The 23,448-nt window shown below is 34.7% G+C and overlaps 1 protein-coding gene across 17 annotated transcripts in view; it reads left to right on the forward strand.

Moving 5' to 3' along the window:
• TMEM135 (transmembrane protein 135) overlaps window positions 1–23,448 on the forward strand; it is a 271,951-nt gene that overhangs the window by 76,503 nt on the left and 172,000 nt on the right. For 15 of the 17 annotated variants that reach the window (XM_032488841.1, XM_032488840.1, XM_032488843.1 and 12 more), the window contains 3 exons: window positions 6,171–6,298; window positions 8,390–8,482; window positions 21,577–21,610. In XM_032488841.1, coding sequence (XP_032344732.1) covers window positions 6,276–6,298; window positions 8,390–8,482; window positions 21,577–21,610 — 150 coding nt within the window. In that variant the 5' untranslated portion in view covers window positions 6,171–6,275. Of the gene's footprint in view, window positions 1–6,170; window positions 6,299–8,389; window positions 8,483–20,165; window positions 20,225–21,576; window positions 21,611–23,448 lie in introns of those variants that run through there. The other 2 variants (XM_032488849.1, XM_014563346.2) reach the window with 2 other exon arrangements.

The raw sequence follows: 23,448 nt of genomic DNA on the forward strand, positions 1-23,448 counted from the left end.
CATTGAAATAAGTATCCATCATAGAATTTGTTAGTTGTCAAGCTGAGATTAAAAATCATATTTCCTGATTATTTTAGACTCCATCATGCTGATTATTTCTATTCTTTATTCAGATCTTTTTCTATAATAATTAATCCCCACTTTCTCATACTTCTTCCCCTCCCACCAATTTTCTAAATGTAACATGTTTATTGCAGAATGTCTCGAAGATACTCAAAAGCAAAAAGAAGATTAAAATAATCTTTTACCTCCATTTAAAGATAACAGATGCATAATGTCCTAGGATTTGTTCCATATGTTCATTAGAAAATACTGTTTTCTAGTCTGTCTTTTTGTTTTATGTATTTTGATTCATTTTTTCCCCAGGTTATTAAATAATAGTCTTCTAAAATTATATAAATATAAATAAATAAATACAAGTATATATTTAAATCATAGTATTATTGTGTACTTTGCTGTTTAGCTAAATGTTCGTACACATATTTGGAAAATTCATAAAGAATTTATTAATGTGGAATTACTTGGTCAAAGCATGGGAACAACGGCACCATTTTTGCTATAAAATGTGATGTTTGTGAAGGTGTCTGATGATGTCTGATAATGATTTTATACATGTGTGCGTGTGCCATTACAGTTACTACATGGCTAGTACAGTTACTGTTGCGTTATTTAGTTTGCTGAGTGCTTCTAAACTTTTTTCACAATGCTGTGATGTACATAGAAAATGATAAAAAATCATGTGGCATGCTAGGGAAAACTAAGATGGTTGTCACCCTGCCCTGTTACTGTAGGCCTGGCCTGCCTACCCAGTCTGTGGAGAGGATCAATATTTTGGCCACTTGTAAATCCTGGTTGGAAGCTCTGGTTACAGCACAGTGATGATAAGATCTTAGATTATTTCCCAGGTGTTGTGTCAGATTTTCCCTTTTTCTCACAGTAGACTATGCAATTTGATCTATCAATATTGCAGATATGTACAGTTTATTTACTTTACTGACATTTAGTTTTTTTGTGCTGTTTGTAATTACAGAGTGTTATGAATATGACTTTTTGTGGGAATAAGCAGTTATTTCTCTTGGGTATGTACCTGGGAGTGGAACTGTTGGGTCACAAGATAAATATCCCTTTAGTTTCATTAGATAATACCAGTTTTCTGAAGTTAAGTATGCACATTCCCTCCAGCAATGTGTGATGTTTCAGTTACTTCATTCCCAACAGTGCTTTACATCATTTCTTCTTCTTTTGACATTCTGAGTTGTGTGTGTGTGTGTAGTGGTATTTCATCGTGCAGGTCTTTGATGACTCATGATGCTAAGTGTGTTTCATATGCCCATTGACCAAGGGGATAACTGCTTTTTTTTTTTTAATTGAACTTTTTATTTTGAGATAATTGTAGATTCTTACGCAGTTGTAAGAAATTGGTTTCTCCCAATGATGTCTCTCTGCAAAATGATAGTAAAATATCACAACCAAAGTAATTGCCATTGATATAGTCAAGATACAGAACATTTCCATCACCACGAGGATCTCTCATGATGCCCTTTTATAGCAATCCTCACTTCCCTCCCACTTGCCCACCTCCTTTTAATGCCTGGTAACCGTTAATTTATTCTTCATTTCTATGAATTTGCTTTTCATGTATGTTATTGTATATGTGTGTTGTATGAGTGGAATTGTATACTATGTGGTCTTTTGGGATTGGCCTTCTTCACTCTGCATAACTCTCTGGAAATTCATCAATATTGTGTCACTTCAGCTTGTTCCTTTTTATTGCTGAATGGAATTTCATGGTATGGATACACCTCAGTTTTTTAAACTCTTAAAGGACAAATGGGTTGTTTCCATTTTTTCACTATTGCAGACAAAGCTGCATTTGTTTGCAATACATTTGTGCATAGATTTTGTGTGAATGTACATTTTCATTTTTCTAAGGTAAACATCCAGAACTGCAGTTGCTAGATCATATGACAGTTGCTTGTTTAATTTTTAAAGAAACTGTCAAACTATTTTTCAGAATGCCCTAGCTGTTTCACATTCCTCTCAACAATGCATCAGTGATCTAATTTCTCTGCATCCTTGCCAACCTTTGGTGTTTTCAGTATTTTTTTTTTTAATTTAAGCATTCTGACAGCTGTATAGTGAAGCTCATTGTGGTTTTATTTTCCATTTCCTTAATGCCTAACGTGCTTGTCTTCCATTTGCACATCCTCTTTGGTGAAATATCTGTTTATATTTTTTTGCATTTTCTGATTGGATTGTTTATTTTTTCACTGTTGAGTTTTGAGATTTCCTTACAGATTCTAGATACTGGTTGGATATGTAGTTTACTAATATTTCTCCCATTCTATAGGTAGTCTTTTTTTTTTATCTTCTTAAGAGAAGAAATCTTTCAAAGAGAAGAAGCTTTAATTCAGAAGTGTAATTTATGATTTTTTCCTTTTATTATGAATTGTGCTTTTGCCTAGCCTTAGATCCCTAAGATTTTCTCTGATTTTTTTTTTTTTCCTGAAAGTCTTCTAGTTTTGTTTTACATTCATGTCTCTGGCTTATTTTGAGTTCTTGGAACATCTTTGCCATCATTACTTTAAACTCTTTCTCGGATAAATTGCCTATCTCCTCATTACTTATTTCTTCTGGGATTTTATCTTGTGCCTTGGCCTGGGAGATTTCCTCTGCTGCCTCGTATTGTCTTATCTTTCTATTTGTATTTTTAGGTAAGTTAGTTACATTTCTCAACCTTGGAGAAGTGGCCCTCTGTGGGAGATGTCCTATGTGTCCCAGCAGTACACTTCTCTCTTGTCACCCAAGGGACAGGGTCCAGCCAGTCCCAGTGTAGAGTATGGCCTGTGTGTGTGGATTCCTTCCACAGGCTTTGGGATTGTTGTTTTCTTAGAACTGGTGTCTGCCTCATTGATGGATGAGGCTGGACTAGAGGCTTATGAAGGTTTTGTGGCTAGAGGAATCGGTGCCTGCCCACTGCTGGTTGAAGCTTGGTCCTGGACCTCTGGTGGGTAGGGCTGTGTCTAGATTCATTTGTGGCTCAGGAGGTCTGCTGATGGGTGGGGCTGTGTTCCCACCCAGTATGTTGTTTGGCCTGAGGCTTCTCAGCCCTTAAGCCTATAGGCTATTGGGTGGGACTAGGTCTTGGTGCTAATGATCCAATCAAGATGTCAGCCTCCAGGAAAGCTCATGTAGATAAACACTCCTGGAATGTCCGCCACCAGCTTTTATGTCCTCTGGGTGAGCTGCAGCCATCCCCTACCTCCCAAGGAGACCTTCCAAAATTTAGCAGGCAGGCCTGGCCCAGGTTCCTGTGAAACCATTGCCTCTGCCCTTGGACCTGGCACACATGAGATTCTGTGTATGCTTCCCAAGAGAGTGAAGTCTCTGTTTCCCTCAGTCCCATGGGGCTCCTGGAGCTAAGCCCTACTGGCCTTCAAAACCAGATGTCCTGGGGTCTCTTCCTCCTCCCAATGCTGGAACTCTGGGCTGGGGAGCCTGACATGGGGCTCAGAACTCTCACTCCTATGGGAGGACCTCTGTGACCTAATTATTCTTCAGCCTGAGGGTTGCCCACACTGGGAGGTATGGGGCCGGATCATATAGTGAGCATGCTTCTTCTACCATCCCCCTGTAGTTCCCTCTTTATGTTTCCAGTTGAAGAAGGTCTTTTTTGCTAGGTTCCAGTCTTTTTTCCCGATCGGTGTTTAGCAGTCGGTTGTGGTTTTGTTGTAGTCAGAGGAGAGGCAAGCTCGTGGTCCTACTACTTCTCCATCTTGACCAGAAAAAATCTGGTCTGTTTTGAGTTAATTTTTGTATAAGATGTGAGACTTCGGTTGAGGCTAATTTCTTGTTTTTGCCTATGGATGTCCACTTGCTCCAGCACCATTTGTTGAAAAGGCTGCTTTTCCTCATGGAATAGCCCTTGACCCGTGTGGAAAATGAGTTGGACGTATTTGTGTGAGCCTGTATCGAGGTTCTCTACTGTATTTCATTAATCTGCCCCTCTGCCAGTATCACAAAGCCTGATTGCTGTAGCTATGTGATAAACTTTGAAATTGGGTAGACTGATTCTTCCCACTTTATTCTCTTCTTCAAAGTTGTTTTAGCTCTTATAATTCCTTTGCTTTTCTATATAAATTTCAGGATAATCTTGTCTATATCTACAAACTTTTTCTGGCATTATAATAGAAGTTGTGTTAAACTCGTATATCACTTTGGGGAGGATTGACATCTTTACCATGTTGAATCTTCCTATCTATGAACATTTATTTGTATGTTTTTTGATTTCTTTTGTCAGCATTGTGTAGCTTTCAGCATGCAAGTCCTATACAAGTGTGGTAGATTTTTCCCTAAGTATTTCATATTTTTGAAGTGTTATAAATACTACTGTAGTTTTTATTTGGGTGTCCATATATTCATTACTTTTATATAGACATACAAGTAATTTTTATGTTTACCTTGTATCCTATGCCCTTGTTAAACTGCTTTATTAGTTCTAGGAGGGGTTTGTATGTGTGTGTAAAGTGATTGGGACTTTCTATGCAGACAACCAGGTAACCTGCAAATAGGCACAGTTTTGTTTCATCCTTTCCAGGAACAGAGGGGAATTTTTTCTGTAACTACTCGTATAACAGAGAATATATAATATATATTCTGCCCACTGTTAAGTCTAAAATGAAAGAGACACTATATTCTAAAACCTGAAGATACACTAGGAAATCATTAGAACTGATGAGATGGTTGAGGATCCAGGGAGTAATTGAAAATGACACCAACATTTTGTTTCTAAGTATTTGGGTGGATGTGGTGCTATTTATTGAGGTTGGAAACTCAGGAGTAAAGGCATTTCTGGAAAATATAACAAGTTCTACTTTGGTTGTGCTAATTTTTTTGATGTCTATGGTGCATCTTATGTTGACATGTTCAATAGAGAATTTAGGGGAGACATTGCAGTTATATAAAAAATTCCTACTTTGACATGATAGATGATGCTATGGGAGAAAGCACATATAGAATAAGTAGAGATCTGAGGGAGAAATGCTGACAAAGGAATAGCATTTCGAGATATAATGGGAGGATGAAAAGAATGCACTGTCACAGAAACCACAGAAACTTGTCTTTTGTCAGAATTGACCTGTTTGTCAAGATCCAGCTTCCAGACCTTATTACCTGCCTAGTCTCTTCTCCTTTTCTGTCGTTTCCTAGTATGTATTTCTAAAGCAGTTTGTCCTTCCTCTAGTCTAGCACTTAACCACACTGCTATCTTATAGTTTATTGTTTATATGTTTCTTTCCATGTCCAGGTTTTATGTTCCTTGAAGGCAGGGATTCAGTCTTATTCATCATTGTGTTTCCTGTGTATGGCATAATTCTTAATAACTGTTTAACTGAATGAAGTAGGTAATGCTCTGAGTCTTCAAGGGGGGAGAGTAAGAAAAGAACTGACAGTTGGCCATTAGATTTGCTGATCACTGACCACAGGGAAGGTGTTATGTCTGGAATGGTGAGGAGTGAACAGAGAGTTCTCTGGTCTTCCTTTTCTCAAGTCACCCTAGCCCTTTCTTACATTTCCTCCCTCATTCCTTAATTCTGTTGTCTTAACTTTTGTTCCTTTAATAATATTGTTTCATCAGTGATAGAAAAGTATTTCTTCCTGGTGACCTGTGAGAATTTACTTTTCTTCCAAATCCAGCTCATATCCCCTTCTCTATGAAATGGAATGAATGAATTTCTCTGGGTTTTTTGTTTTTTTTTTTATCACTGAAACTCTTTAATATCCAGGTTGATAATCTCTGTCGTGTAGTTTTGTTTTAACATTCTATTTCCATTTGAATTGGACTTTATTGTTCCCATTGAAAAATGTCTTTTATTTTTCAGTTTAAGACTGTTTTTAAGGCATTATAAGTATTTACCTCAGCATTTGGAGGTTGCTTATCATGTGATCCAGTTTGTAATTTCTTGGTGTTTATTTTACCCATTATACCTTCAGTAAATTAAAGTGTCTTCTTTTCCATCCTGGAAATTGTATTTTTGTAGAGGATCCAGTAAAATACCAGAGTTCTTAGTTTAATTTTTAAATAGATGCTGTTATTCAGCGTCTTCCACATAAGAACTAATTTAAGTGGGAAAAGTTGGTTGGATTAAACAAAAGAGCCTTTTTCTTTCCAGATTGCAGCAATTCTCCGGAAACGAAAATTAGACTATTATTTACACAAACTGCTCCCTGAGATCCTACAATCTGCTACATTTCTGACTGCTAATGGGGCCTTGTTTATGGCTTTCTTTTGCATTTTAAGGTTGGTACTCATAATCACCACTGGAGGTTATTACAGATTCCTTTGTTGAAACTGAAACAAACAGATGTTTATATAAAAGTTGTGCAGGTCACTGCTTGTATATTTTTTTCTTTCTGTGAAATGATATTTATTTATCTCAAAGAAGGCTTGTAAAACCAGGGGTTGTGGGCCTCTTGGCCTAAAGATATAAGCTTCAAATTTTTGCTGTGATTTTACAGCAAAAGTGCTTTAATGTATCATTCATTTTCTGAGGCCCACTGTATTTACTGAGTTGTTAACTAGGATTTCTTAGCTTCTCAGTTTCATAGATTAGGAATTCAAAGCAACTGTTCATGATATAGGTTAGGTCCATATGCAGTGAGCAAAATTCAAAAGAACTATAAAACGCTCATGTTTATATATAAAACTTGCATATTCTACTGATGAACCTTTTGGTCCTGATTTAGTTTTATATGCATTGCTTGTGTCATATGCTTTGCAAAATATAGATACAATTAGAATTCAGTTTTTAGTGTTGTGTCATACCTAGTATGTTTATTAGATGTTTACTTTTTATCTTTTTCCCCACTGATTGTTGAAAACCCACACTTTTTTAATTTAATTTGTCAAGTTAAAATACTAACTTCACATTATAAAGTTTTAGATTGTGTAGAAGATAATTGATAAAAGTTATACTATTAAGTTATGTCTTTAAATTGACTTGCAGATCTGTGTAAGATACTCTTTATCACATGGCAAATAATAATAAATTGTTCTTGCAGCATATTTCTTTATGTTCTATGAACCTGTTTGGTTAAGTTATAGAAACATAAAATACTTATCTGTGTTCCTCCTGTAACGGACTCATTGGGTTATTTTCCTTTAATTTTTATATTCAGTGACTTGTTACATCCTTTGTGGATTTTGTGTTGGAGGGAGAGCCACCTCCATTTTTCTCAGGCAGAAAGTTTCTGATATCCATTGCAGAATAACCCATGTTGGTTTTCTAATTTTTTTTTTTTAAAGCTAAGCTTCAATTGAAAAGATCATTTAATCAGTGATTCTTGATCCTTATCTGTATGTATATAGTATATGTTTTTCCCTATAATACATCATTTAGCAGTTGACCAACTTTGTTCAGATAATTTCTTACAATTTTTCTGCTTCTCCCTTTCTTAGGAGCATATTGTCTTTGAAAGGAGAAAAGAGTCTTCCTAACATCTCCAGATTTCTTTCCTTTTTCTCTTTAAAAACCCAGGCAGCCAATGGCCATTTATAATGTGTGAGACACTGCAGATTCTTTCTTTCAAGGGATGCATGAAAATGAAAAAATTTCTAGTACATGTATAACTAAAAAGTATAAAATACTTTAGTAAGTGATGTAAGAAAAACTTAGCAAGGGTTGTTGAAGCAAAAAGGAGAGACATTTGTTGAATGTCTATCATGTGTTAAAAACAGCAGTAGTAATAATCATGGTAACAGTAGTGATCACAGCTAATACTTTCTGAGTACTTCCTATGTGCCATGTGTGGTGCTGGAAAATAGCTCATGACAACTACATGAGATAGATAATACTAATATTCCTATTTGATAGGTAAGGAAGCTGAGAACATAGAGAGTTTGCTTAGTGAGCAGTGTTGGATCTGGGGATGTCTAAATTGATATGACTGACTAAATTATTGGAAGGAGACATCCCTGTTAGGTTGCTGTTGTAGCCTGAAGAAGAGACGGTAAGGAACTTAACTGAGGCAAGAGTAGTAGGTTGGAGAGGAATTTGAGAGATCAATTACATATGGAAATATTTAAGGGAATGATTTCACGTATGGAATAAGGGTGAAGGAGAAGACAGAGATGTCTCAAAGGGTCACACGTAGGTGGGTAAGTAGATGTTGATGTCATTAGCCTGGGAAAAGAGAGGAGAAAGAACGAGTTCATGGAGATAGGGGAGAGAGATCATGAGTTTGGTTTGGACATGTTGAATTTAAGGTGCTGTGGGTATTAAGCCAGAAGGTGGACTGAGAAGGGGAACTTCTATGAGAAGGGGAGCTTTTACTTAATAACTGAAATGAACAACTAGAAATTTCATACAAACATTCCAAATTTCAATTTCAGGAAGATACTCGGAAAATTCTACTCATGGAGTCCCGGCTTTGGTGCCGCTTTGCCAGCATCTTATGTGGCCATTCTAATTGAAAGAAAAAGCAGGTAAAAATTTACATATCTATGTATTTAATAGAACTGTTTTCCTGTTCCTCACCCCAACTAGAGATTTTTTTTTTTGATTATTGTTTATCGTGGTCCAGGGATAAAAAATATTTCCACATATATTCTTCAGTCTTACAAATATTTGATGGACAATTTAATTTTATACGAATATTATTTGTTTTTAAGCCTATAAAATATAAAGACTGACATTATATAGCAATAACGCCCATGGGTCTTTGTTTACTAAAAACTTAGAGAGTTCTCTGATGTGCCAAACTAAAGCAGGGCATGCATAAATTCTAACTAAAGATCTTTTCCATAACCATAATACTAGGAAAATTAACAATAGTTTTCTGTTATCATCTTGTTTTGTAATTTGCTTCAGCCTCATTGACTTCTATTAAATCAATTATTTTTAAGATGCCTTCTCATTAAAAACATTTTTCATTTTTATCAACTTGAAAATGTTTCATGTGGAATAATAAGATTTCCATAAAATGTTATAGACTGTTATGTAAATTGTTTAGTCAGGTTAATAGCTTAAGTTAAAGATTTTGCATAAAAGAATTTTTACCATCTCAGGAATAATTATTTTTATTGCTGAGAACTGCTTTAATTCCATCTTTATCCGAGAGAATCAAGATGTGGTCATGTATTTATCAAAATGGGGTCATGTTTCAGTTTATGAAGATGTTTATTATAATCATTGATCCACTAGTTGGAATATAGATAGATCTTATTAGGTAACTAAATATTTACTTAAATACCTGGAGCCATTTTAATGCATTGTAAATTTAGTAGTATCTAAATTTTGTGATTCTCTGTTTGATTATATCATAATACTTTCAGATTATTAAAATTACTAACATCAAAGGATGTTATAACCCCAGCAAAATCAAGTCAGCATTGCTAGAAACATAGGTTACCCTACCTGAGAGGACAGTACAGAAGAGTCATTTAGAGTGTGGATTCTGGAGCAGACTCACAGACATAGAAAACAAACTTATGGTTACCAGGGGGGAAGAGGGTGGGACGGGATAAATTGGGAGTTTGAGATTTGCAGATACTAACTACTATATATAAAATAGATAAACAACAAGTTTATACTGTAGAGCATAGGGAACTATATTCAATCTTATAGTAACCTATAATGAAAAAGAATATGAAAAGGATGTATGTATATGTGTGACTGAAACATTATGCTGTACACCAGAAATTGACACACTATTATAAAGTGATTATACTTAAATGAAAAAAGAAAGGGATGTGGATTCTGGAGCTATCTTATCTGGCTTGGGAGACTGGCTCTGCCACTTATGGTGCAACTTGTATGGCTTATTCCTTACCTGAAAAATGGAGGTAGGGCTAATCTACTCATGAAGTTGTTCAGAGAATTAAATGAGTTAATTATATATATAAACGTGCTTAGAAGGGTGCCTGACACATGGTAACACATGGCTAATTGTTAAGTATTTATTGGGTTTTGCCCAGAAGTAATGAGGGAGTAGTTCTGGTGATTGCAACTTCCTGATCAATTTAAGAGTGTGAATATTCGTTTTGGAAACATGATTCCAAAAATATGTTGCTCATACATGAAACTTTAAGGACACTTTAAACCAAGTTTGCTTTGATTTATTTATTTTTAGCACTTGCATAAGATAGCATTTTTGAAGTTATCTGCCTACTTTTCAATAGAAAATGTTGAAATGAATACCTGTGTAATCATCACCTAGTCAGCAGTTGTTAACATTTTGCTATTTTTACTTTATGTGTCTGTGTGATTATATGTCCATGTATGTGTGGCATTTTGTTTGTGTGTGTGTGTGTGTGTGTATGAACCACATGGAAGTATACTGTAGACATCATGACATGTTACTCCTGAATACCTCAGCATGCATATTCTCAAATAAGGATACATTCTTACATAGTCGCAAACACTGTTATCACACATAAGAAAATTAGCAGTCATTCCCTAATACCATCTTACCCATATTGTCCTAAAGTGCTTTATAGCTGTTTTTTAAAATCAGAATCTAGTCAAAGTTGGTGTATGGTGTTATATTTCTTTATTTTCTTTTAATATAGGTAAATCTCCCCACTTTTTCCACTATGGAATTGACTTACTGATGTGACCAGTCCAGTTGTAAGACATTTCTAGTTTTGTCTGAAATTTTTCCTCAAGGGATTGTTTAATTGCTATTTCCTGTGAACTTGAAGTTCAGTCTAAAGACTTGATTAGATTCAGATTAAACATTCTTGGTAAGAATTTACTTCATAGATGATGCCAAGGCCAGCAGGAGGTCCATAGTTCTAAATAGTTGCAAGTGTGAATATGTGATTAAAGTGATAATCACCAGATCTTTCCAATAAATCTGTTATTTATGGTGAATTAGATGAATGGATTTCCTGACATTCCACAGTCCTTGCTTTGATAGAATGAACCTCAGTTGATCATGACATCCCTGTTTGTGAAATTGGCTAGTTGTGTGTGTTGTTTGTGTGTATAGTCTTTATCACGTTTAGTATCAGCGTCATGTTTATAAAGTATGTCACAAGTTTTCATTTTTTTCCCCCTTCTCTGTATAGTTTAAGTAGCAAGGAATTTTCTGGCCTTTGAGTATTTGGTCTGTTCCTCTGTGAAACATCCTAGGCATGGTGACTCTTTCGGGCATGGTAGTTCTTAGAAAAAGTTATCAGTTTCCTCTGTGGAAACTGATCTGTTTAAATTTTCAACTCACTCGGTAGAGAAAGAATTTTAGGAACTTCCTCTAACAGCTAGAAAGTTATCCATCTCTTAAAAAATTATCCATTTCCCAGAAATTATCCATTTTATAAAGATTTTTGTATTTGCATGGAATTTGTACAAAATAGTCTATTATGATTTGATTGAATTTTATGTTTTCAGTGGTTATTTCTCAACTTGTTATTTATTTTGTATAATTGTATTGTTAGCTAGTAATTTTGTTCATTTTGCTTTTCAAGGAATCATCTTATTTATTAGGTCTTTATTTTGGTTTTTTAATTCAATTTTTGCTTTTATTGTTTTTTTCCTTCCATTTTGGCTAATTTGCTTTCCTTTTTAAAATCTCTTTAGTTTGATATTTTATTTCCATTCTTAAAGTTATATTGATTCAAGTATTGAATGCTGTGAATTTCTGATCACTGCTTTAATTACATCCCATAGATTCTGATACGTAGTATTTTCCTTATCATTTCTAGAAATTCTGTAACTTCGGTTTATATCTCTCTTTTGATATAAGAATTATTTAGTAGAGAACTTAAGAAGATGGAAGAGCCTCTTTATTGTTTCTGTGGGATGATCTTCATCAAGTTCAGGGAAGTTCACATCTACTCTTAGTTTGCTGAGATCCTTGATGCCTTTAAGTTTCCTCCATGCCTTTTCATGGCTTGCTAGGTCATTTCTTTTTAGCACTGAATAATATTCCATGATCTGGATGTACCAAAGTGTATTTATCCATTGACCTACTGACAGACATCTTGGTTGCTTCCAAATTTTGGTAATTATGGATAAAGCTGCTATAAACAGCCATGTGCAGGTTTTTGTATGGACATAAATATTCAACTCCTTTGGATAATTATTAATGCTTTGAATAAGAAATCTATTCTACCAAGTTTAAGACACATCATTTTTTCTTTAAGAGAGGGGTATCACTGCTGGATCATATAGTCAGAGTATGTTTGATTTTGTAAGAAACTGCCAGCTGTCTTCCAAAGTGACTGGCCAGTTTTTACTGCACTAGCAATGAGTGAGAATCCTGTTGCTTCGCATCTTCACCAGCATTTAGTGTCATATGTGTTCTTAATTTTGGCCATTCTAATGTGTGTGGTGGTATTTCATTGTTGTTTTAATTTGCATTTCCTTGATGATGTATGTTGTGGGGCATTTTTTCATAAGCTTATTTATTTTAATCTCTATGTGTCTTTATGTTTAAAGTGGGTTTCTTGTAGATGACATACAGTTGGGTTGTTTTTGGATTAACTCTGAGAATCTCTGTCTTTTAATTGGTGTATTTACACCACGGACATTCACAGTGATTATTTACCATATTTGTTATTATTTGCTCTTGTTGCCCATGTTCTTTGTTTTGATTTTTGTCTTCCACTCTTATTCTGCCTTTTGTGGTTTTAACTGAACATTTAAAATAGTTCCATTTTCTCTCCTTTCTTAACATGTAAGTTATACTTTTTTTAGTGATTGCCTTAGTTTTTACAGTATACACTTAGAACTCATTCAAGCCCACTTTTAAATAACACTATACTCCTTTACGGGTAGTGAGATTTATAGTAACAAAATAGTCCCAATTCCTTCCTTCTGTGTTTTGTATCATTGTTGTCTTTCACTTATAAGGATACATAGCACACACACAGATACATAGACACGCAGACACACACACACACACACACACACACACACACACACACACGATACATACATAAGTGTAACTAATCAAGTACGTTGTTGCTAGTATTTTGAACAAATTGTTATCTGTTAGGACAATTAAAATTAAGAAAAAAAGAGCAATAACATTTAAAATCTTACCTTCACCTCTTTGATGCTCTACCTTTCTTCATGTAGGTGAGTTTCTAACTCGTATTTTTCTTCTCTCTAGAGAACATTTAACATTTCTTGCAGAGCAGGTCTCCTGGCAACAAATACTCTCAGTTTTGTTTGTCTGGTAGAGTCTTTATTTGTCCTTCACTTTTGAAGGATAATTTCACAGGGTGCAGAATTCTGGGTTGGCAGTTTTCTCCTTTCAGTGCTGTAAATGTTTCACTCCATTATCTTGTTTGCATGGTTTCTGAGAAGTCAGATGTAATTCTTATCTTTGTTCCTCTATAGGTAAGGTGTGTTTTTCCTCTGGCTTCATTCAGGATTTTTCTTTATCTTTGATTTTCTGTAGTATGAATAAGCTATGCCTAAGTGTAGTTTTGTTTTGGCGTTTATCCTGCTTGGAGTTCTGTAAGCTTCCTGGATCTGTGGTTTGGGGGTCTGACATTAATTGGGAAATATTCTCAGTCGTTACTCTTTCACGTATTTCTTCTGTGATTCTCCTCTTATTCTCATTACACAAATGTTACACCTTTTGTAATTCTCCCATAGTCCTTGGATATTCTGGGTTTTTTTTCCAGCCTTTGTTCTCTTTGCTTTTCAGTTTCTGAGGATTCTACTGATAGAGCTGTAGTTCAGAGTCTCAGCTGTGCTCAGTCTACAAGTAATCCCGTCAGAGGCATTCTTTATGGTTCTTAGGATTTCCATCTCTTTGCCTGCATTGCTCATTTGTTCTTACATGCTGTCTACTTTGTCCATTAGCGCTCTTAGCATATTAATCACTGTTGTCTTAAATCCCAGATCTGCTAATTCCAACACCCCTGCCGTGTTTGGTTCTGATGCTTGCTCTTCTCTTCAAGTTGTGTTTTGCCTTGTAACTTTTTCTTGTTAGTCGGACAGGATGTACCAGGTAAAAGCAATTGCTATAAATAGGCCTTTAGAAAGGTGGTGGGAGGGGAGAGGGGAGGGGAAGTGTTCTATCGCCGTTTGATTAGATTTCAGCCTTCCAGTGAGCCTATGCCTGTGGACTGTGAACTTCACAAGTGTTTCTCAATTTCCCGCTCCTGCTTGGCGGGGCAGGTTGGCTAGTGTGTGCTGGAGTAGGCTGTTTCACTTCTTTCCTGTGGAATTCTGGAGCCACCTAGAGCTGGGTATTTTCCTCCCCAGGTGAGTTAGTTCTGATAATATCCCAGCACGCCAGGCTCTGTTTAACTAGTTTCTCCTGTGGGCACGTCTTGTTAAGAACAGGGCACTCTGGCTTATTTCAAAATGGTTCCTTTTCCGTCCCCCTGCTTGGAAGCATAAGAGGATTTTTCTCTGATATTCACTGTGAGAACTCAGTCAAGCTCTAGGAGGTAAAACACAAAAGTGTGGGGCCCCCATTAGACTGGTGCCCCTGGAGTTTTCAACTCTGACTGTGCCTCCTACTATTTGTCCCAACTCCCGCACTGAGCCTTCTGCTCCTTATCGGTTACAGCGTGGGTTTTGCCTGTCCTGGGTCTCATTCCCTCCCTCCGGGGTTGAGCTTGTGTCTCTGCTCTGGTACGTTGTGATTCTCTGTATCTGCCTGCAGTCTCTCCAGTTTTGGGCACACCAGTTTGCAGTGTGACCTTACGTCTCTTATGGATACTGACTTTTCAGTTTGTTCAGCTTTTTATTTAGTGTTAGAACTGACTGATCACTTCTAGCTCCTTACATGGAAACTGGAAACTGGAAGAACAGTTTGGGTTTTTTTTTAGAATTCTATTTTTTCTTCTTTCCTTTCCTTTTCCCTTTTCCCCCTTTCCTTTCCGTTCCTTTCTTTTTTGTTCTTATTCTACAGACTGTTATCTATAACTTTATAGCTTCTTAGTGTTAATATTGTCATCTCGCAAAATGTAGAAATATGTTTAGGTCCATCTTAGAGGCTGCTTTCCATGGATCCCTTTTTATCCTCTTTTCTTTTTTTCTTTTTATGTTTTGGGGGAGAATAGTCATTTACTCTGGCACTAGGAATTCAGCAGACTGCTCTTTCTCCCCTGGGTTGTAATGCTCCTTGTCATTTATCAGTTTTTCATATACGTGTGTGTTGTTGATTTCTCAGTTCTTTCCTCTTGTGTTAAGTCTAGGTCTTATCTTTACAATTTTAGTTTCAAAACAGTCAAACTTTTCTTTGAAGATCAACATTTGTTTGACTACCCTAATACCAAACTAATACTGAGTTTTTAAAAGCTGTAACTTTTTAAGGCATAAAGAGATTTCCTGAAAGTCAGGCGATAACTTGGATTTTGGTTACTAGTTTATTTCCTATTCTTTTTTTACATTTAATAGTTAATTTTTTTTTAAAGCTTTCTGCTTTTATTTTTTTCAAGTAAGCTATTGCACTAGTGTTTTATTCATAGGCACTGGGCATTCATAGAAAATTTGTAGGTGTTCTAGATTATGACCTGTTCTAAATATTAATTGGACTAGATTTACTGTTTTGAGATCTATTCAGAATTTTAAACTTAGCTTCTCTATAAGTATTATTCCATGGTTGCTGAAGAAAAATTGATTTTTATCTTGTGATTGTTACATGGTTGAACTTTTGTGATATATGTTGATTTTTATTTATTAGGTGATGCAGTTAATACCTGGAAATAGCTCTTGAGTTCCTTTTTTGAGAGATACGTGTGTATACATGCATCAGCCACAAACACTAGTTTGGGGGTCTAATTAAAAACTTTGAAATTTAATTTTACAGTATTGTTCAGAAGCTAGTGACTTACTTTTTAAAAGGCGAGTTTAAAAATTGTTTTTGGTGTTAACTTAAAACCCAGGAAAGCGAGTCTTTTTGCTTTCTTTCTTTCCAAGTTGCTTTATAGTGTGTCGTATTTAAGAAAGTCTGGTCTATGTTTATCTTGAATTGTGCAAAAGTTAACTTAGTGGTCTTACTTGCTTTGAAAAGTATTTTTTACTTACTATGGATTTTTATTAAGATTTCATTAAATATGAAAAAAAGATTTCATTAAATATCAAGATCCCTTAATAGATTATAAGTAATTTACAAAGTTTTAAGTTGTGTGTGTTTAAAAATAATTATATCTAGTGCCCCAAGTGAAGCACGTTAGTATTATAGTTGGTGGAGATAGTAGGCAGCTTGAAATGTGAGTGTAAACTCAGGGGAAGCATGGAAGTTATAAAAATAAGAAGGGACGTTTCCTCCTTGTAGGTGGCCATTGAAGCTCTGGTAGAAGATCAGGGTCTCAAAGCTCAGAATAAGGAATGGTCTGAAATTTATGACATCACTTATACATGGAATCTAAAAAAAATGACATGAACTTATTTACAAAATAGAAGGAGACTCACAGATAGAAAACTTACGGTTACCTAGTGGTGGAATTGGGCAGGGGGCTGCAGATTAGTTTGGAGTTTGGGATTAGCAGATATACACTGCTATGTACAAAACAGATAAACAGCAAGGTCTTCCTGTACAGCACAGGGAATTATATTCAATGGCTTGCAGCAGCCTGTAATGAAAAAGAATATGTGTATATTTATGTATAACTGAATCACTATGCTGTACACCAGAAACTAATACAATGTTGTAAATCAACTATACTTAAATTTAAAAAAAAAAAAAGCAGTCTGAGGTTAGAAGTTGGTAAACAGCAACATTTAAGGAATCAGTTTTCCATGGATCTTTTATCAGTGGATCAGTTGTCAGATCATCCTTTTAAAAATAAGTATTTATAATATATTAGAAAGAGTGGAAGATATAGAATGTGGAGGATTGGAAGTTTTTTTAAATTAGCAAATAGTGGTAATCCTAATTTTTAAATCTAAAGCTTTATTTATAATGAAATCTTTATTCAGATTATACATTTTGTACTCAGTTGTATAATCAGCTTTTCAAAAAGCATTTAATGAAGTGCAAACATGCAATATGGTTATACACACACACACATATGTAGGATGGATGCATAGATGTGTAAGGAAAGATCTATCTATATTCATAAATATATCTTCATCTGTATTGATTTAACTTTCTTTCCTCTCTCTCCAACGTATTCATCCACTCATCCATTTATCCATCCAGCCATCCTTCCCAGTCTCCCTGTCTCCCTTTACGGAATTAAGCATGCTTTGCCAGCTAGTTCTTGACACCTTGTAAGAGGGCAGCTTACTTAAATCTTAATCGCATCATTGTGGGGTTCTTCGAAAGCTTTGAAGTTGTTTCCAGGGTTGCTTAAAAAATTTGTGCCACAAAGAACTGTGATCATAGTGACTCAGCAGGAAGCGTTGGTAACATCTAGTTTATCCCTAGGTGGGCTGTTAGGAACTAGTCTTCTTCTTCTTTTTCTTTTTCTAGGAAGTGCTTTGTTTGTGATTCAGAAAGAAGTTGTTCTGATGGATTTTGTTTTGTAGAATTGTTATGGATTTGCTTTGATATTTAGTATTAGTTTAGATAAATTAAAACTGCAGGGTGCTCAAACACGGACATGGATTAAAGTATCAAAAACTGCACATTTATTCTAATCATATTCATGGGTTCACTTGTTAAATTACACTGTTAGTTGTGAAACTTCTAAGCAGATATAACCAAAATAATGCAGCTATATAATATGTGAATAAAAGAATACCATGAATTTGGCCTATAATAAATAATTGGTATTTCCAAGTTTCAGTGTCATGTTATCTTCACCAAAAGAAAATTAAATTACCTTGCAGTCTTCTGAAAGGCATACTCTGTATTATCTACTGTATATATAATAGAACATAATTATAGACTCTTGTTCTAGACTGGAAGTTTATCTTATGCATTCCTATACCTTAAAGAAGTATTTTTACACTCTTCTAAAACATTCTAACAGATGAAAATCTGTTATATCTTGAAAGACTTTCTAAAATGATTAAATAGCATCTCTTAGTAAACCATTACAATGTTTAGGAACATTCGCTTTGTTTTTCTTTAATCTCTAATTTCTTCTTATCTAGAACACTTATGTATATATAGAATATATAAATATTTAGAATTTAGACGTTACACCATTCTAACTGTATTCTGTAGTAACTTTAGTTATGAAATGTGTTACCTACAGTGTTACTCAGAAATTTGAGCAAGTTAGCTAAAGAATATATACACTAAAGTTGCCAGAAAAAAGCATTATTGTCCATCTACTTAGATAAAATAATGTCATTAGAAGGGAATACTTGGAATTTCAATAAAATGTGAGGATACCTTTTAGTTTACTGAGATGTTAAGAAAATTTAATTATTTTTACTATTTTCCCGTAGGAATAGCGTTACTCTGATTGCGTAGAGTTAGTTCTTACAGCAGGGGTTCTTAATACTTTTTTAGATAATACCCTCTGCTGTGCACACCCACTTGCATTTTGCTTGAAGGTTTGAGAGATTCAGCCCCTTCCCCCATCAAAAAAAAAAAAAAAATGAAGAAGCAGCTTATCTGTGGTTTTAAAAAGTTCTCCACTAACTTTAGACTGCTTATTCGCTGAGCTTCACCAATCTTCTGATCTAGTGATGCTCAGTAGACTGGGAGTATTTGTGTATCAGATTTGTGAAGTTTAAAAAGATATTGTCCTCCTTCTTGACCCCAGCCCTCCCTCTTTACTCCTAGGCAGTCTTTTGTTCTAATTGGCACCTCCCCCTTCCCCATCACTGTTGTAGCAGTGTTTTAATGTTATAACTTGGTTTCCAGAGAGAAGTTACCCACTAGGAAGGGAGTGACATGTTTGTCTTCAGACTTAGGCTAGATATGGTCAAGTGTTAAATAATAAAATGGTATTTAATTAACTTATTAATTTCCTGTGATACTGAACATCTCTGGAGAAGTGATAAAATAAATCACTGTTCTGATATTCTGCACCTACCAGGTTGACATTGGAATGGAGGTGGAAGACACTGTAGCAGGGAAATGCACCAAAGAGTGGCTATATTCTTCATTACTTGGAAACGATAAACTGAAACTTGAGACCAGAACAGGACATAATCTATTAACAGTACATCCTCTGCTTTTTTCCAGTGACAAGAGTGTGTCAAGGCTTTATTCATCCTTAAGGCACAGAAGCCTATTAGGACACCATATTAAGCAAGTCAGTGAATTTTAGAAATAAAACTTAGTAATGCAAAGATTTTTTTTTTTTGCTGTAGAAGCAGAGCATTGGGAAAAAAACATGAAACTGGTGTCGGATGAGCTTGCTTTTTGCTACTTTTTTATTTTTAAGGAAATCACTTAATTTCTCTGCTTCTTGGTTTTCAGTAGACTGAGGAAAATTGTATCTGTGTTACACTACATAGAACTAGTGAGAAGATAAAATCTGATTTCATGATATTAAGTATACCTTGTAAATTATTAAATTTTATGCAGGTGTAAGATAAAAGGATCGTGTTTTTGCTTGCTAGTAAATTGGTATCATTAATCGGCCCTTCTGTCTAGTGGCTATCTTTTGTGACTATATTTCTATTAAGTATGTCTACTATGTGTTCTTTTTTATAAGGCTGGGTTCCTCTACCATTTGTTTAGTGCCTATCCTGGTACTATTGCAGGTTTGTGATATTATGAAGGTGAACAAGATAATCTTTGCTCAGTAGAGATAAACAGTTACAGATGGAAGCTAGTGGTGATTCTGGAGTTGGATTACTGTCAGTATTAGAGGCAGAATTAGATTAGAGGAACAAATGTTTTTGAAGATAACATACATTAATTCACTTTATAATGAAATGTATTTTCAGGTACTACCACTGAAATTACAGAAATTATATTTTTATTTTGGTTTTGTAATTAAGAATTTCTTTCCTTCATATGTAACCAGCCATTGGTAAGAATAGGTATCACTTGAGAAGGATTTAACTTTGCTGTGTTTGTGTGACTCTTGGATGTTGATGTTACCCTAACTTTTCTCGATATAACTTATTTAAAATAAGTACTATTAGAACATCTATGATTTAGAATCCGTAGGAACTATAAGATTGGTAAGAATTAGTAAGAACAATGTCAATTCATATGTACAAATCATAGACAAGAAGAACTAAAAAGGGGTCTTACACATCATCAGTGATTCTGAAATTCTTTTTCAGGGGAGCAATAGAATTCTGTTCTCTTGAGTTGCATTTCAGGACCTGCTGAAGAGGGACATTGTCTGGGGGAGTATGGCTCAATGGGTATGCCTGGACCCCTCCCCATTTCAAGCAGGGTGGGCCCAATATTATGTTTTATATATTGGTGATAAGTGTAAGTTTTTTTCTTTAAATAGGTTTCATGTTTAAAAACGTAAGTTATTTAACTAGTTTTCTTCCCATATTTTAATGACAAAGCTACAGAATTCTAGAGAATTAAACTTACCTGGAACCTGGATTTCCTAACTTCACTTCAGTGTTGTTCAGTTATATCATGCTGCCTCCATGTGGCTTCAGTAATATTAAAAATCCTATTAAGCCATTTTAAATGATGAACAATCAAAACTAAGCATGACTGGATCTGACATCAAGAAGATTTGACTGATGATGTTAATATCAACACCCGGCATTTAAATGAAAAGTGATTTGATTTTGGTACTTACCATGTTTTATACACAAGAAATCTTTTTCTTTGAGTAATAAAAATGTTTATAATTGAAACTCAAATAAATTTTTATGATTTTCAGATTTTTTTCCCTTGAACTCTTAAAACATTAAAGACCTCCTTCTGGGAGAACAGGATATATTTCATTTATGGTCTCATATGCAATATAAGTATAATAAAATGACTCAGGCATAAAATTGTTCTTATCTTTGAGTTTCTTACCTAAATTATCATTAGGTAGATTTAGTAAGTATGCAATTTTTCTGTCAAGTGAGTGTTCACAGAGCTTTTATTTATCCTTTGGTGTTAGAAAGTTCACTTAGTGCCTCGCTTTTCACTTAACAATGAAGTTAAAACAAGATAATTTAGTATGATTTGTCATGATATCTAAGGAACAGTTCCGTTGTGTGTGAAACAAATAGAATCCCTGAATTTTAGAAAATAAATTTGCACTTAGTTAGAATTGTTCCAGCCTTGACCTCTCGGCAAGATGAATTTGTTAGGTTTCTTCACTAAATTTAGAATTCTGTAGCATAAACATGGACTAGTAGCAAATTGTACCTCTCTTCCTATTAATAAGTAATGATAAAGCAATAATGATAAAGCAATAGTAATTTTTGAAATTGAGATATGATTGACATATAACATGATGTTAGTTTCAGGTGTAGAACTCAACGATTCGATATTGATATATACTGCAAAATGATTACCACAATAAATCTAGCTAACAATTACTAGGCAATAGTTATTTTAAAGAGAGAAATTAATGACCAGTAAACAGAGTGTTTAATGACTGCTGAACAGAATGAGTTGTACAATCTATTCAGATCCAACGATTAGGGTACTAAAAACTTAGTTCAGCATAATGTACCCCTTTTTCTCAACTCCGATAATTGCTTTGATAGATTTCTAAAAAAAATGATAAAGTGATTATTAAGTCACATTGATGCTTAGTCTCATTCTGTCTCTTAAAATTATTTGCAGGAGAGGGCTGCTCACAATTTATATGGCCAACTTGGTAAGTAATTCTTTTTTGTTTTGCTTTTGAGGTTTCTCCATGTGCTTTTTTTTAACCTCTTTTTTTTTTTTTTTAAATCAAGTTCCCTTACAAGAGAAGGGAAAACCCCTTAAATTTGAGAATATTTTCTGTGTCTGTTTTTAAAGAATAGACTTAAATGTTTAAAATAGCCTTGCTGCTATCTCGTTCACTCCCGTCACATGGACTGAATTGCACTTATTTCAGGAGGAAAGTGATTCACTGCCCTGTGCCCTTCAAGATTCTTTTCTTTTAAGCTTAGATCTTCGTCTTTGATAGGATGTATATCTGTATCTGTATCCCTCTCTTTCTCTGTCTTTAATTTCATCTCATGCTCTGCTTCTGTTGCTAACTTCTTACGGGAAAAATGATTTAAGGATGAGCTTTTATGATGTACGTTCTTCTTGGACATCAGAATAGCATTGATTCTACCTCCAAATACTGAGTATATTTAATAATATAATTAGCCAGGCTTCTAAATTGTTAAGTTTAGAGAACTGACATTACTGTCTAGTTTGATGTGCTTTATGGTAAGTAAATAATCAAGGTTATGTAATTTTCATTGCCAAATTCATATTTTAAAAAACATCTATATTAAAATCTTTCAGAGTTGTTTAATGGAATTGATAGTCAACATTGAAAAATTCAATTAAGAAAAGAGAAATAATTATTTACCTAAGGATAGGTTTTTGAATTCTGTAGCAAGAGAGTTATATTTAGCAACTTAATTTCAGCTCTAAAATATTTAATTTTTACTCTGTGCTTACCATGTGTCAGTGACTGCGCTGTGTGCTGGAAGGCACGCTAGAGACAGTCCTTGTACTCCAGGAATTTGCTGTTGGGTAGAGTAGAAATAATGTCTGAAGAGGGCTGAAAGATGAATCACAGGGTGCCCTGGAAACTGTAATAGTAGCATCAAACTATTTCAGGTGCTGCCTTCCTTTCTTTTTTGTAAAAAAAACTTTGAAAATTATGTCGGCATGCTAGAATGCATTTGAGTTTTAATGCATTTTTTTCCCTTTAGTCATGCACCTGCTTTCCTATGCTACCACAGGGTGATACTTTAATACCCAAACGTTATATGTATTTATACATTTACCTTTAAGTTCTACGTAAACTTCCATAAACTATTTTTATGTTCCTTGATTTAGACTGTAAATACCTGGAGAGAAGGTACTTGATTTTGATTGATATGATCAATGTTGGAAAGTACCCTAAAAATACTGTATTTTTTTAGACTTTTTATTTTGAAATAATCATAGATTCATATTGCGGTTGTAAGAAATAATAGAGAAATATCGTTTACTCTCTACCTAATTTTCCTCAATAGTATTATCTCTTAAAAAATGAGAATAGTAGCAAAATTAGGACATTTACATTATTTACTGTGGTCAAGACAGAGAACACTTCCTTTACAGGCATTCTTCATGCTGCCCTTTTGTAGTTACGTTCACTTCTCTCTCACTCTAACCTCCCATCCCCCAACCTCTGGCAACCACTTATTTATTCTTTGTTTCTATAATTCTGTAATTTCTACAGCTGTTTCAAGAATTTTATATAAATAGAATTATATAGTACCTACTATTTGTCATTATCTATTTTCACTCAACATAATTCTCTGGAGATTATTTCAAGCTGTTGGGCTTATCAGTAGTTCATTCCTTTTTTATTGCTTAGTAATATTCCATGGTATGGCTGTACTAGTTTATTTAATTGTTCACCCATTGAAGGACATCTGGCTTGTTTCCATTTTTTGGCTATCAAAAATAAAGCTGCTATAAATATCCATGTGCAGGGTTTTGTGTGAACATGAGTTTTTA

The sequence above is a fragment of the Camelus ferus genome, chromosome 10 (assembly GCF_009834535.1).
Source record: "Camelus ferus isolate YT-003-E chromosome 10, BCGSAC_Cfer_1.0, whole genome shotgun sequence".
Taxonomy (NCBI): domain Eukaryota; kingdom Metazoa; phylum Chordata; class Mammalia; order Artiodactyla; family Camelidae; genus Camelus; species Camelus ferus.